Source organism: Vespula vulgaris, chromosome 10 (assembly GCF_905475345.1).
Source record: "Vespula vulgaris chromosome 10, iyVesVulg1.1, whole genome shotgun sequence".
NCBI lineage: Eukaryota > Metazoa > Arthropoda > Insecta > Hymenoptera > Vespidae > Vespula > Vespula vulgaris.
Genome location: NC_066595.1, coordinates 3995679 through 4011152, shown reverse-complemented (window position 1 = coordinate 4011152; position 15474 = coordinate 3995679). Strand labels below are relative to the sequence as shown.

General features: G+C 32.9%; 1 protein-coding gene across 5 annotated transcripts in view; it reads left to right on the top strand.

The window, feature by feature from the left end:
* LOC127066898 (zwei Ig domain protein zig-8) overlaps positions 1 to 15474 on the top strand; it is an 87744-nt gene that overhangs the window by 48914 nt on the left and 23356 nt on the right. The window contains exons 1-2 of one of the 5 annotated variants that reach the window (XM_051001158.1): positions 12125 to 12352; positions 14886 to 15302. In XM_051001158.1, the coding sequence (XP_050857115.1) occupies positions 15257 to 15302 (46 nt within the window). In that variant the 5' untranslated portion in view covers positions 12125 to 12352; positions 14886 to 15256. Of the gene's footprint in view, positions 1 to 3919; positions 3987 to 12124; positions 13727 to 14885; positions 15303 to 15474 lie in introns of those variants that run through there. The other 4 variants (XM_051001155.1, XM_051001157.1, XM_051001156.1 and 1 more) reach the window with 4 other exon arrangements.

The following is a 15474-nucleotide window of genomic DNA, read 5'->3' as shown; positions in this document are numbered from 1 at the left end:
TTTTTTTATTCATTGTTTTTATGTGCCGAAAGCACCCTTAAAATGTTTTCCACTTATTCAGGTTCATCCCATGTTTATATATATATATATATATATATATATATATATATTGCACGTGTATTTATCCAATCGCAGAAAACGCTTGGTAATTCTCGAGTTAAAGGGAACGCCCTTTCTCTCGCGTTTCTTCTTCAGCATATAAATAAGCTCGATTGGGGAAAACGAGATAAGGATACTAAATTTATGTTTCCTTTCTCTCTCCCTCTCTTTCTCTCTCTCTCTCTCTCTCTCTCTCTCTCTCTCTCTCTCTCTCTCTCTCTCTCTCTCTCTCTCTCTCTCTCTCTCGGTCGAACAACTTCGTGATTCTTTTATCGACATATGTAATTCCATGAGTTCAGAGTACATTTTTCCTTTCTTATTTACTCTTTCGTAAGAAGAAGAAGATAGAAGAGAAAGAGGAATAAGGAAAAGGACGAAGAGGACAAAGAGGACGAAAAGGGTCGATCGTTCTTCTCGATATAAGAACTTATGCCTTTTTTTTTGCTTTTCTTTTCTTCACGACTAAAGTTCGACAGAGAAAACGTTGGAGTTCGAATAAGAAGGTAATCCTGCAATTAGAGGATTCACGAGGGTGAGAAAGAAAGACGACAGAGAGAAAGAGAGAGAAAGAGAGGAGGATAGAATTGAATCGATAGAAAAGGTAGTACTGTTCGAGCGACAAGCAATTTGAAGGAAGTTCAGGAAACTAGGCTCGTGTCGATCGCTTTTCGATCGCTTTTAGGGAACAGTAACAATAATAAGGGCACGGAAACGGGCGATAAAATCGATTAATCGAAGTTGGTCTTGTAACTGGCAGAGATACCCTTATTAAGAAGATAATTCACGAAATGAGAGAGAGGTGATATCGATGACCGGTTATTGTACCATCGTACAGACGTACGTTGGTATATGTGTACGTACGTGTGTGTATATGTGCGTGTATCTCCCAACCGATAGGTAAATTAATAAAGCATAGAGATAAAGAGAGAGAGATAGAGAGAGAGAGAGAGAGAGAGAGAGAGAGAAAGGTATTGGTATCCTGGACAACTGTAACGTTTGATAACGAGTCATCAAGCGTTATTTCTACATCGTTGCTCGTTTTTCGTTCGATCGTTTTGTGTCATGTATAACATGTATTATATTTCTGAAACGATAAATGTGGGAGAAAGAGAGAGGGAGAGAGAGAAAGAGAGAGAGAGAGAGAAAGAGAGAGATGTATATTGATTTTTTTCTTTTTTTTCCTCCTTTGTCTTCCTTTCTTTCAATAATTTCAATAATATATCTATCAAGAATATATCTTGGAATGAAATTATAATCGTATCGTCAATGATATTCCGTAGAGTTTCGATTAATTTTAATAATTAATTATGTAATATACAATTGGGAAATTTTCGAACATACGAATGGAAGGTATTCTGTTAAATTTTTAATAAGGTTTGGTTTTCGAAAATTCAAAATACCGATTCTTCTTTCTCTCGATATGGTCTGACGATTTAAAAATGGGAAACGATATGACTGGATCAACGTAGGATCGTTGAAAGGATTTTCGAGGGTTCCCCGATTTATGAAGACGTCTGCTAGCGAGTGAATCTTGTGAGAGAAATCCTTGGAGATTCCGCGAAGGCTTTTTCTCATTCGTTCAGGAAAAAGAGTGCGATAGAAAGAAAAAAAAAGAAAGAGAGAGAGAGAGAGAGAGAGAATGAAAGAAAATAAGAGAGAATGAGAGAGAATGAGTGAATAAAAAATATAATAGAGAAAGAGATAGAGGATCTATGAAAGATCATAATTTACGATCCAAATTTTACATATCCAATAAAAATTTCGAACATTTAAATGTGCAAGCCATCGTAATGATTATATTTTAAGAATATTGAATTTCGTTTCGTTCGGAAACATCGATTTGTTTGTACCTTCGAGATAACGACGATTCTAACAGAGTCGAAAGTGGAAAGTAATGCGAGGGGATCAAGAGGGAAGTAAACGTCTAAGGGATTTTTCCGAAATCCTCGATTCGCAAGGTAGAATCGAAAGCGAATGAGATTTTCTTATATCTAAACCTTCACGATTCTCTTTAACCGTGTCACAGAATACATTGACTTTTCCTATTGTTTAGAAAACTATTTTCTGTAGTCGCGAAATATCGTGATCTGTGAGCAATCTCTGCTATCGCGATTTACAAAAAAAAAAAAAACGGAAACAAATTTCGATTCATCTTTCTTCGAAGACATTTTGATCCGGCAATCTGAACGAAAAAAGAACTTAAACAAAATTTTTTTTTAATTTTATACGAAACGCCACTATGTAACTTTTGTTCATTAATTAAGAATAATTAAATTCCAAATATCGCGAATATTATGATCTATGATTTATGAACGAAGGTTACAAAATTTCTTTTTCTTTATTTCTCTAAACTAAAGAATTTATTTCTCCACTAGACTTTCGTTATTAACAAAAAAAAAAAAAAGACACGTTCATAGATGCAAGTCGTAGGTCGGAAAAAAATAAATTTAAAAACGTCGAAATTTCTCTCATTATATGTACGATAGAAAGATGGGAAACAAAAGTTAAAAAAAGGGGATAAACAAACGTAAGTACTAAAACTACGTAAGTAGCTGCTCTAACATGTTTTCAAGATAAACGACGTTACTCTTTTCTCAGGATTGCATTCGTGAAATTGACGGCGAACGAAAGAAAAAGAGACAAAGAGAAGGATAGAAAAGACAATTTGTTTGAAACACAGCCATGAAGTTGAACGTTACTCACGTCTGACGTATAACGCACTGCTTACTGAATTACTTTTGAAACATAAAGGAAAACTACGTTCTGCGTAGCTTATTTACGACGACATTTTGTTACACCATTTTATTACATAAATATATATATATATAATAAAAAGAAAGAAAGAAATAAATAGAAAAAAAGAAAACATATATATATATATATATATATATATATATATATATATGTATATCTTAATATATTCCATGATATTACTTCGATAGAATATATGTGTTAGTGCGGTAGACTTTTTACATCGTTTTGCTCGCAAACGTATCTCAGGGCTGTCTCATCAACGAGTGCAAGCCATCTCTTTCTTTCTCTCTTTCTCTCCCTATCTCTATATTACTCTCTCTCTCTCTCTCTCTCTCTCTCTCTCTCTTTCTCTCTCTCTCTCTTTCTCTCGTACTGGTACTCTTTATACTTAGCTATCCCTTTTCCACCTTCATCCCGACATTTATAGTGGCCTCTAGGCTTCTTACTGGCATACCAGACGAGGCTCTTCTCCGTCTCTTTATTTCACGGCTACCTGCAAAGATAAGAGCCCGCCTTGGAATAACGACTCTTTATTATATACGGTAATAGACGAAGTTCAAGCGCGGAACTTAACCACGGCACCCATTTTACGTCGGGATAAGATGTTTCCCTTTGCTTCGTCCATCGTTACGAGAAGTTTCCTTCTTTCTTTCTCTCTCTTTCTCTCTCTCTCTCTCTCTCTCTCTCTCTCTCTCCCTCTCTGTCTCTGTGTCTCCCTCTCTGTCTTTATTTTTAGTAGATACATGCAATGCTTCATATTTCTTCACTTACGTTTGTCTCCTCTTCTTCGCCTTCTTCTTATTTCTTTCCTTCTTTTTTTTTAATACTGACGTGTAGAGACGTGATTTCATAGAATATATATATATATATATATATATATATATATATATATAAATTTCGAAATGAATCTTTTCGGAAATTTTTAACTTAAAGTTTGAAAAAATAATACTATTGTAAATAGGATTAAAAGATCTTTCGAACGATAGGTCACTTAAACTCTGTTGCTATTTCAGATTTTCGAGAAGATTTAATAATGATTATGTAATTCATACATTTTTTATTTCAGTGTCATATCATTGTGTCTAGAATCAACGTGGATGAACAAGCGTTTGTGATAACGTGCAAGATAAAAGGTAAGAAATGTGAGAAAATTAAAGAAAATTCGCCTCCAAGGAATTCTTTCCTTGGAATTTTCCTGGACGTCCATTTTTGTCGTGTCATGTCTGTGCACAGAGATCCGGTTCTCTGAAATTTCACATTAATAATTCACAAACAGTCTACCTCATCTTTTGGATATTTCTTATGTAGTTTCCTTTGAAGATTTCTTATAAATTTCACAGATTTCATGCCCGTTTTATCTTGTACGTTACCACGAACACTCCTTCATTAATGTTAATCATCGATGATACACATTCGGAATAAAAAATTTATAAAATACACGATATTCGAAATATCAATTAATTATTTTTTTGGGGTTTCGTTTCTTCTTTTTTTTCTAATGAAACATTTAAATTAAAAAAAGATTCCTTTTTTTGTTTTTAATTTAAAAAGAATCTGAAACCCTTGAGAAGCTTCGATAACGAAATTCGATCCGGTCATTTGCGAAATTGAACCACAATTATGTGAAAATGTAAAAATCTAATTAAAAAAAAAAGTGATATCGTTCAAAAAGAGCTGTAATTGCCATTTGGCCGATATTGCGTATCAGTATGATATCTATCTATCTATCTATCTATCTATCTATCTATCTATATATTTTTTTTTTATTTAAAGATTTTATTTTTTACAGAAAATTTTCATTGGAAAATCTTATACATATATTTATATCAGATATATCGTAATAATAATCAAAAAAATAAAGTGGTCTGATTTCACTGAAATACAAGTAGATAGTGACTTTTTGAAACATAATTCATATTTTCTTTCCACATATTTTTCATGGGTATACATATATACATATATATATTTTTTCTTACTTCTCCTTTTTTTCTTTTTTTCTTTTTAAAGAAGTCCCGTGTATACACTGTCCATGCAAAAGGATACTTCATAATAACTTGCTCTCGTATAAAAATATTAATATTTTTCTCGTACTAAATGTGTTATCTCTGTAAAAAAGTCTGAAGTATAATATTTTCTCTTAAAAAATAACTTCATATTTGAATTACCTTATAAGATAAACAACGAATCTCCGATATATTCATGAAAGTCATGTCTCTTCCGACACGCATATTCGTTCGTGAAAGGATAGACGATGTAAGATGGGATTTACGTATATTACTTTCCCTTCCCTGAATCGTAAGATCAAATCGAAAAGAAGGTCCGGTTGGTTCCTTTCCTCTGTACATTTACCAATTTCTAGTTCGAACGGTATATAATAGAATTTACCAAAAGTATGATCGATGTTACCAAAGCCTTATTTGAAGATCTTACTGTCCAATTTATTTAATGGTTTCGAGACTCTGCAGTAAAAAAAAGAAAAAGAGAAATAATAACAATAATAAATTTAATAACGTTTCTTATTTCAAGACTTTAGTACCAATTTATTTAATAGTACTGACCGAAGGAAAAAAAATAAACAAACAAATAAAATAAATAATAATATTTCAATATCTCATTGCTTTCAGTCATTACCATTCATCAATCATATATTTTTCGTCAGTAAAAAGAAACGATCGATTTAATATCGTACCTATTTATAATTAAACCAACTTGATAATAAAATTATTAAACACTTTTTTATTTTAGTTCCAATTGTGTAATAAACTCGTCAAACAATATTATCCGCTATCAACCTTACCACCTCCTATATGTAACAATTCGATCTCTATACGTGTTTGATTGTGATCAGCAAAAAAACAAAACAAAAAGAAAAATAAAGAAAAAAGAAGATTAAAGAACAAAATCGATGATATCTGAAAAATGTCAACCAATCACTAAATCGTTTTATAACATACCATACGTGCCAAAGAATTCAACCAAAGAAAGTCGGGTGAAGGAAGTTCGGGAAGCTCGCTTTGGCATCGGTAGAAAACAACGAGATGGGTTGATTAAATTCAACCCCAGGACTGAAACTATCCATCCCTCTGTCCCTTTACACCCCTTCCATCATCCTCCCGTCCAACTAGTCCCTCCTCTTTATTCGCGCTAGCTACCCCCTATCCTCCACCACCACCATCATCCAACCACCCACCCACATCCCCAGCCCCTCTTCTTCTTCTTCTTCTCCTTCTTCCTCTTCCTCTTCCTCTTCCTCTTTCTCTCTTCCAATTCTGAAAGTTCTTCCAAAGTGGAACGCAGAGTGAGGCAGGCATTACGAACACGCTCGGAATTATCGTGCCGATGGATTTTCGGTGAGAACTACGCGATACGTGTCTGGAGTATCTTGAATTCAAATTGAATGCGTTGCACGGCAGGAGCCATCGCGTGCAAAGAGAAAGACCACCTCGATTCGTATTAGTCCAGGTAGTGGTAGCTAGCGTAGATTTGAGTTAGCTAGAAAGTCGAAACGTATGTATGTATGTATATGTGTACGTATGTATGTTTTCATGTATGTATATAGGTACGTACGTACGTACGTATCCATGTATGTATCCATGTGTGTATGTAATCACATATGTACGTACGTATGATGTATATATGTATATATGTATATATGTATGTATGTATGTATGTATGTATGTATGTAGAAACGTCTTCCTGCTGTTAGAATCGAGTCCATTCGTTCTCTTTCGCTTAGCCTATTCTCTTTTCGAACTATGGCAGGCACGATGGCTGTGCCATATCGTACGATATTCATTATTTTACATATCGTCCAATTCGTTTATTACTTGGTAGAAATCCAACTAAGGTTTACTAACCCTCTATTATCCCATGCTTATATTCGTCTCTGCGACATTGCAATTATTCTAATGACAGATAATCGTCGATGTTGTTACAAGGAAGAGAGTAAATTTAAATATGAAAAGAAAAAAGAAAACAAACATTTTTTTAACAATTGAAAATTATTCTTCCCCGTTTTTTTTGTGTAACTCGGATTATATTTATGTATGTATTAGACCGATCTATGATATAAATATAAAATTGTCTATCGAATTAAATCGGAATTTTTTCAATAAAATATTACTGACCACGTTCGTGGTATTCTTCCTATAGAATATTGAAAATTGTAATGTTACTTTTTAAGCATATACATATATATATACATACACACACACATATTTATACGATACTATGTAGAGTTATTTTAAAAACAATACATATTTTTTCAGATCGATTTTTTTACCGAGCTTTTAACATTTTTTATTAATAATTTTCGCTATTTTACTTATTGCCCAATCCCTTGTTATATATTTTAGAGAAAACTTATTACATTAATATTTATATACATGAATATATATATATATATATATATATATAAGATAAGAACATACAAAAAAAAGAACAGTAAAAAAGAAAAATATAATAAAACTCTAAGTAATATTCTCAAGACTAAAGTCAATCTCAACAAAGGATTTATATTACCTGGGATTATATTACGTTGAACGTTAATAATACATTATTTCAACATTATGTTTCGCATAAGCTCCTATTTATAAACGAACGAATTATTATGTATTATCTACGTTACGTTGCTTGCCAACATCACGGAAATTCTATTTTAGTTTAGTATCGAGTGGCGAAAGCGTGTAAGATAATTAGGATAATCATTAATTACTCTTAAACTAATTAATAGTCGCGGAGTCGCTAGAACTAACTGTGATTAAACGTGCTATGACGAATGCGCCGGAATGATTTATCGCTGCGCTAATGTTTGCAGTTTCGAATATTCAAACGTATTGTATGTATGTGCGTATTCAAGTATGTATTTGCAAATCGAATATATAATTTACTTTTTTTTTTCTTTTTTTTTCTATTTTTTTTTCCTTTTTTCTTTACGTGTTAACGATTCAAGAATCATTCAGGTCAAATCCTTTGTTGACGGGGTCGCATTTATCATAAGGGACATATTAGGTGCAACCTGGGGCCTCTTCAACCTCTATCGGATCATATTTTAAAACTTTATTACTCACAAACAACAATATAAAAAAGATAAAAAGAAAAGGAACAACCTGATATTACATTCACCGAAATGAAAGTAGTGATGCTTTAAATGTGTATATATATATATATATATATGTGTGTATTTTTTTCCTTTCTTCTCTCTTTTTTTTTCTTCCTTCTCTTTTAAATTTTTAAATATTTTTTTTATAAATCTAAATTTACAAAAGAACCGATTTATTTCTGTACCTTTCCTCTTTGTTTTTTTAAACGCAAATATATGCATATGTATAACAGAAACATCGTGTTTATTTTTATTTTATTAAAATGAATTGTTACAAGGGTCGGAAAAAGAACCGTCAGACTTTTATTTTTTCGGTTGACTGAAAAGACAGGAAAAAAAATAAAGTAAAAAATAAAAAACAAGGATATGAATTCGATTGACCGAAATAAGCAGATCTGTTTCTTTTAGAGATATCATAATGATGGTGCGCTTAGTAGAGTCTACTAGAAAATATAAACGCGAGTCTGTTTATCGAATTTTCTACAAGTTTCAATGAACATTTTTCCTTTTTTCTCCAATTTAATAATAATGCATTCTGAAAATGTCGAAACTCGATCTAAAATCATCTTCAAGTTCAAAGTACTTTGATTCAAAACCCTTTTAACTCTCCCTCTCTCTCTCTCTCTCTTTCTCTTTCTCTTTCTCTCTTTCTGTCTTTTATATCTAACGTGAGAGCAAGCCGAAGTGACTCTTCAAGAATTTATGTGGGTCAGCTTTCGCTACTTCAATTCGTTCAACCTGTATGGTAGCTCGACCCGTGCCGTTTCATAAATGCGTTTCGAGGTTTCCGACCCTTCCTCACATATTCACATTGTATGTATCTATATATGTGTGTATGTATATATAGACATCTATGTGTATCTATGTATGTACATACATCGTTTTGTTATTTCTCTTTTATGTTGATGTTACGATTACACCCCTGTACTATAATTCGCGCGCTTTCACTATAAGCATCTACTACACATACGTTTACTATAGATAGATATAACTGTTACACGTAATAAGAAAGTGGATGTAGATATAACTGATATAACCAAAAGAGAAATCGTTTATTTACAAAAAAAAAAAAAACGAAAAAATAAAAGGGAGAGAGAAAGAGAAAAGGAAAAGAAAAATAAGAGAAAAAATCGACTGTTGAAAAGTAAACATTGATGTTTCACGATATTTTCGATTTCGATGGGTACGATTCAATTCGTTTCCTAGAATTCGCATTTGTATATCATGAAAAATTTTCGATATCAAATATATATACGCAAATAGAATGCACGAAGTGAAGTTATGAATGCACATTGAAATACATTTTTTTGTTCTTTGTTCTTTTCTTTCCTTTCTCTTCCTTTTTTTCCCCTTACTAGATACATTCCATATAAGAAAATTGAAGAAGGAAAGTATGCAAATTGTGTTATTATTCAATTCTAACAAAAAATAACTCTTAAAAAATGTGCATCAAAAGATTCAATTCCCTCTTTTCCTTTTCTTTTTTTTTTTATTAAATTTCAGATGGAAAAGAAAGAAAGGAAGAAAAATCGTGCGTTCAAAGGGTTAAATATCCTGCCTCCCGTAAAAAAAAAGAAAGGAAAGAAAGAAAGAAGATAGATCTGCTCGTTACTTGAAACTCTCTTTTAGTTGAAAAACGAAAAAAAGAATGACAAAGAAAAACGCACGAATAAAACCGAACAAAAAAGAGGAAAAACCATGCGTCCAAAGGGTTAAATATCCTACTCCTGTAAAAAAAGAAAAAAAGAAAAAAGAGAAACAAACAAAAAGAAGAAATAAATCTGCTCGTTACTACTTGGTTTAGTTAAAAAAAAATGAATGAATGAATAAATAAAAAAAAAGAAACAGAAAAGAAGAAAAAAAAAAGTAAGAAAACAAAGAAGAAAGAAATTAAGAAACAAACAAAAAGTTTTGTACATGCGCGCGCGCGTGTCTCTGTGTGTACGTGTGTGTCTGTGTGTGTGTGTGTGTGTGTGTGTCTGTGTGTGTGTATGTCGAAGAATAATGGAATGAGATCGAATTTATATGGAGTTTGTCGTAGGAATGCGTTTGTAGTAGACGTCGCGTCGGTTATGGACACGACTTGCGCGAAGTAACGACGTTAGCACTTGGCTCGATCGATCGATCGCCCTTTCAAACGCGTGTCGTATAACTTGAAGTGCATAGGATGGAACCCCTCTCCAACGAAAGACGACTTTCCCTTGCAACAACGACTATCGACAATGGCTAGGAAAACTCGATTCCAGACGCCTACGAAGTTCCACCAACGGCTTCGTGATTTCACCGTGATTCCTGACGTTAGAAAACGAAACGATCTACATTCTATTTCCCTCTTTGGGAATTACACCAAAGTAAACTAACGATTCGAAATTTTCGATATATAATAACGAATGAAACACATTGCGAATCATTTAAAATTCATGTTTTCAAATATTTTACAAGTTAATTATATCTAATTAATATTTAATTTTCATAAATTATATAAATATATATATATGTATATATGTAAATATGTAATTATAACAAGTTAAAGTTTAATTGTAATCAATTAAGTAAATAAATATATATATAAAATTTTAATAAAATTTCTGAATATAAAATCTTGCAAATACATTACACATCTTAATTATTATTAAAATATTAACATCGGTGAACGATGTGACACATTTTTATTACAAATTTAATACTCTTTAGAATCGTTCTTTAGATAAGAGAGAGAGAGAGAGAGAGAGAGAGAGAGAGAGAGAGAGAGAGAGAGAGAGAGAGAGCACGAAGAGAAGAAGAAGGGAGAGAGAAGAGCGAGAGAGAGAGAGAGAGAGAGAGAGAGAGAGAGAGAGAGAGAGAGATAAACGAGAAAGAAACGTCGTACAAGACTCGAGTAACTTCTTTTAATTATCTCAGGCCATAAGTTATAACCGGATTCGCGCTTTTTCGCGTTTTTATCGAAGCACCGCCTCGGATCTTCTTGGAGAGCAATGCGGAGCTGAGAAGAGTAGTGGCTGAGGAAGTAGAGAGAGGGAGAGAGAGGATGGAGGGAGAGGGTAAAGAAGGGGTTGCTTGGCGTTGGAAAAGGGGTGGCGGAAGCGAACGTGTAGAAGAGGGAGAACTCTGATATATAAACGTAGTATAGAGGCCATGTACAGGGTGGGGCATTTAAAGTGTTACAAGTTGATTTCTCCGAAACCTATGTACGTACGTAACGCTATGTTACATATGAATCGATGTACATATTTCTTTCTCTTTCCTCTTTTTTTATGTTCTATTTTTACTTCTTTTTGTTTTTAATCTTAATCAAACGAACTATGTAAGTATGAAACGAAAAAAACGACAACCAGATATTACTTCGTAGGATATATATATGTGTGTGTATATATATATATATATTTATATATATATATATATATATATATATATATATATATAAAAGAAGCAACGTATAGAATTTTTTTATTTTTATTTTTAACCACAACGATAAAACCAAAAACGAGTTTGTTCATCGGATGTTCATCGATGTCAAATAGAACCATTTCAACAAGTAAATACATTTTTCTTGTTGCTGTTAGAGTATATTACCTTCGGGCAATCCATTTAATCGTCACCGAAAAATAACCAAAGATGATATATATATATAAAAAAAAAAAGAAAAGTAGAAAAAAAGAAAAAAAAAATAAAACGAGGAAAAGAGAAAAAAAGAAAAGAAAAAAAATTATAACTCGAAGTCAGCTTGTAACGCTTAACATATTCCATTCTGTATATACTACAATATATATATATATATATATATATATATATATATACACATATACACATATATGTACTACAAAGATAGAGAATGAAAGAGAGAGAGAGAGAAAGAGGGAGAGGAAGAGAGAGAGAAAGAGAAAGAGAGAGAGAGAAAGAGAGAGAGAGAGAAGATAAAATAATATGCATATATATATATATATATACATATAAATATACATATATACATACATGCATATATATTGCATATACATATAGATATATATACATATATACATACATACATACATATATATATGTACATATGTACATGAATATATAGAGAGATGAATGTAGGGTAAATGGGTGGTGTATATGTATATGTAAGCGCGCGCACCTTCATAGGGTGCTACGGGCGGCTGCGTGCTCGACGCCCGAGTGGCGCTCGCGCAATGTAGTCCCTCGGCTATCCTTGACGCGGGAGCATCGTCGTTTCGAAAGGTCTACGACGTTGTGTAGGCCAGCTTCCTGTCAGCATCTCGCGCTATTTAATCTGTCTTTTTATTAATATATATCCAAAAATAATCGTTCTCCTTTCTCCGAAAAAAATCAATATCTCTCGATATTGCAAACGAGAAGAAACAAAGCAAGAAAAAATATGGAAGAAAACAAATTGAAGTAAGGAGAAGTGAAGAAAAAAAAGAGAAAAAATAGAAAAAGAGAATTGGACGACAAGGAAAGAAGTTGTTGCTCGCCGTTGTTCGGCGTTATATAACGAGAGACGAGAGACGAGAGACGAGAGAGAGAGAGAGAGAAATTCCGCATCGAGATAACACACATAAACGTACGTATACGATCAAAAAGAGGAAAAAGAAAAAGATAAGGAAGACGAAAAGATATCTCGTGGGTGTAATAAACATGGATACGAACGGTCTGAATCGTTGGACTATGTTCGATCAAAAGCCTTGGCTTCATTAATAGATATTGAACAAAACCAAAATATATATATATATATATATATATGTGTGTATATATATATATATAACAGTGATAATCGTGTTTCGTGTATAACGACAATGGTGAACCGATCGAAAGCCTCGTGAATATTGTGATTATTGTGAGGATGATACATTCACGTTTGTCTTAAACGGTATTTTCGTGGCAGGGATCAGTGTTAATAAGTGTCTTTCGAACGTGTTTTTATTTAAAAAAAAGGAAGAAAAAGAAAAAGAAAAAAGGAAAGGAGGTAAAAAAAGAAGAAAAAACAGATAAGTGTTGGTGAACGAAAACGAGAAAATGTGCCGACGGGGTTAACGGTATATCAACGAAGGATCGAAGTGAGAACCGTCTTTGTGCTTAGGATAACGTTTGATAGCATTGTCGATAGCTGTGAAATCCACTGGTGAATCCTTGATAGGGATGTTCATTGAAAAATAATAATAATAATAAGAGAGAAAAAAATTTTGAAAATAAAAAAAGATTCCTTCTTGCTTCTCATTTCGACGTATAACGCCAATGTGACTGGAACGTTCGAAGATTTTTAAGTTCGAAAGAAGAAGAAGAAGAACAAGAACAAGAAGAACAAGAAGAAGAAGAAGAACAAAAAAAAAATAAAAAGAACAAGAAGAAAGAAGAACTTTCATTATTCTTAAAGGAACATACGAGAAGAGAGGATTCCTTACTTGCCAAGTTGGCCGACCTACTCGTTGATACTCATTTCGAATTCTATATTGGAAAAGATTGAAGCAGACTTTCCCTGTGGAAAAATATTTCTCTCTCTCTCTTTCTCTCTCTCTCCTTCTCTATCTATCTATCTCTATCTATCTCTATCTATTCTACCATTTTGTAATTTCACGAGAATTTTTATTAGAACAAATCGATCTGATCGCCCTACGAGAAACGCTATAATCATCAATTACGATTACTAGACTACCAATCTTGATCAATATTTGATATCGATAAAAGAAAAAAAAACGAAAAAGAAAAGAGAACGGGATCATCCATTCGATATCCTATTATCATTATCGTTATCAGGATCGTCGTGTATTATCCGTAAATTCAAACATTTATTCGGTGTTCAAACTATGTAGCTCTCTCTCTTTCTCTCTCTCTCTCTTTCTCTCTGTCTATCTATCTACCTATCTCTCTCCCTCTCTCTCTCTCTCTCTCTTTCTCTCTCTAGTAGGCTAGCCAAAGTTCGAAATTAACCAACCATTCGACGAAGGTTGCATCTTGCGACGAGCATGGCATAGAATAAGGGATGATCGATGAGCCGTCTAACGCTTGAACGATAATCGCTTTAACGACTACGACGACGCACGGCCGATGCCTCGTCGTTGCACGTTCAACCTTCTTCCTCTTCTTCTTCTTTTTCTTTCTCTTTCACATCCTCCTCCTCCTCTCCTCTCCTCTTCCTCCTCTTTCGTATCCTCTCTTCACATCTCTTTCCTTGACATAATCGTACATTGTTTTTTAACTCAGACATTAACCCAAACTCACATTGTTTCTCTCCAAACACGATCACGAAATTGACCAGAGTTTCGTTAAAATCATTGATGATCCTAATTTATTGATTATTCATCGACATTATCTACGAGTGAACGCGCGTGTATGTGTGTGTGTGTGTATAGGTGTATGTGTATACGCATAAATCTGTAACATTCGCGAAACTCATATTTATATTTTATTCTTTATTTTACGAAAATCAATATCGTCGAATTCTCATGTTTCTCCTTCTTCTTTTTCTTCTTTTTGACACAATTCCGGTTTTGGAATAGACTTTTAAAGCAACGGATCGATGGGATTAACAAGAAAAAGAACTTATCAAAATATCATTGATCCATAATAGACGTACGTTCATCGAGATTCGTTAATATGGAGTATTTAAAGCTACACGTTTATATTCGTTACGTTCTCTCGAAATGTGTGAATTATTAGAACGGTTTTCGATTATCTTTCTTTTTTTTTATTTCTCGTGAAAAACGAACTATGATTGGAATTTTCACGTACAATTTTTACGCGTTCGCCTAATAAAGATTATTCCTTTTTTGCTTGTTATAACGCATATATGTACTCGTAAAAATATATATGTATACATACATGAGTTCATATGTGCGTGTGTATGTGTATGAGTGAGTGACTGAGTGTGCGTATACGTGTGATTAAAATTCGTTGAATCCATTCATCCTACTTTGAATTGTACGTGCTATAGGGAGGTGCTAATGAAGGCATCGTTGTTACGAAAGGGTCAACGAAAAGAGAATAATCGATAATTCTCGATATTCATCGCAAATCGTACGAGTTATCTACACTGATCAAAAGGAAGAACTCAAATGAATAATATTTTTAAATAAACACTGCCAAAGATGTCAAATACGACAATTCGACGAACAAATTTAAAGTGATAGCGATTTTCTTTCGCTTTTTCGACAAAGAAAACGACGTGGAAGAACGAAATCATTGAAATGAGCCTAAGATAGTATACATATATACATATATATACATATGTTATATACATACATATTTCTATTATATACACGCGATGTCCGATATGTGAAAAAGCCTCGGCCTTGAGGAAAAGAGATGTCTACTTCTCTTCGCATATTCGTCACTCTTATCATTTCTTTTGGTAAGTAATCATTTTTATGCTTTTATATTCCATTTATTAGATTAGAATTTAATCTGACTCTGCATGAAGGAAATTAAATTTTATTACCAATATAACAAACTAGATAGACGAAAGTTAAAATATTTTTTTTATTCGCATTTTCAATCCGTGAAAATATTAAATATACCATACC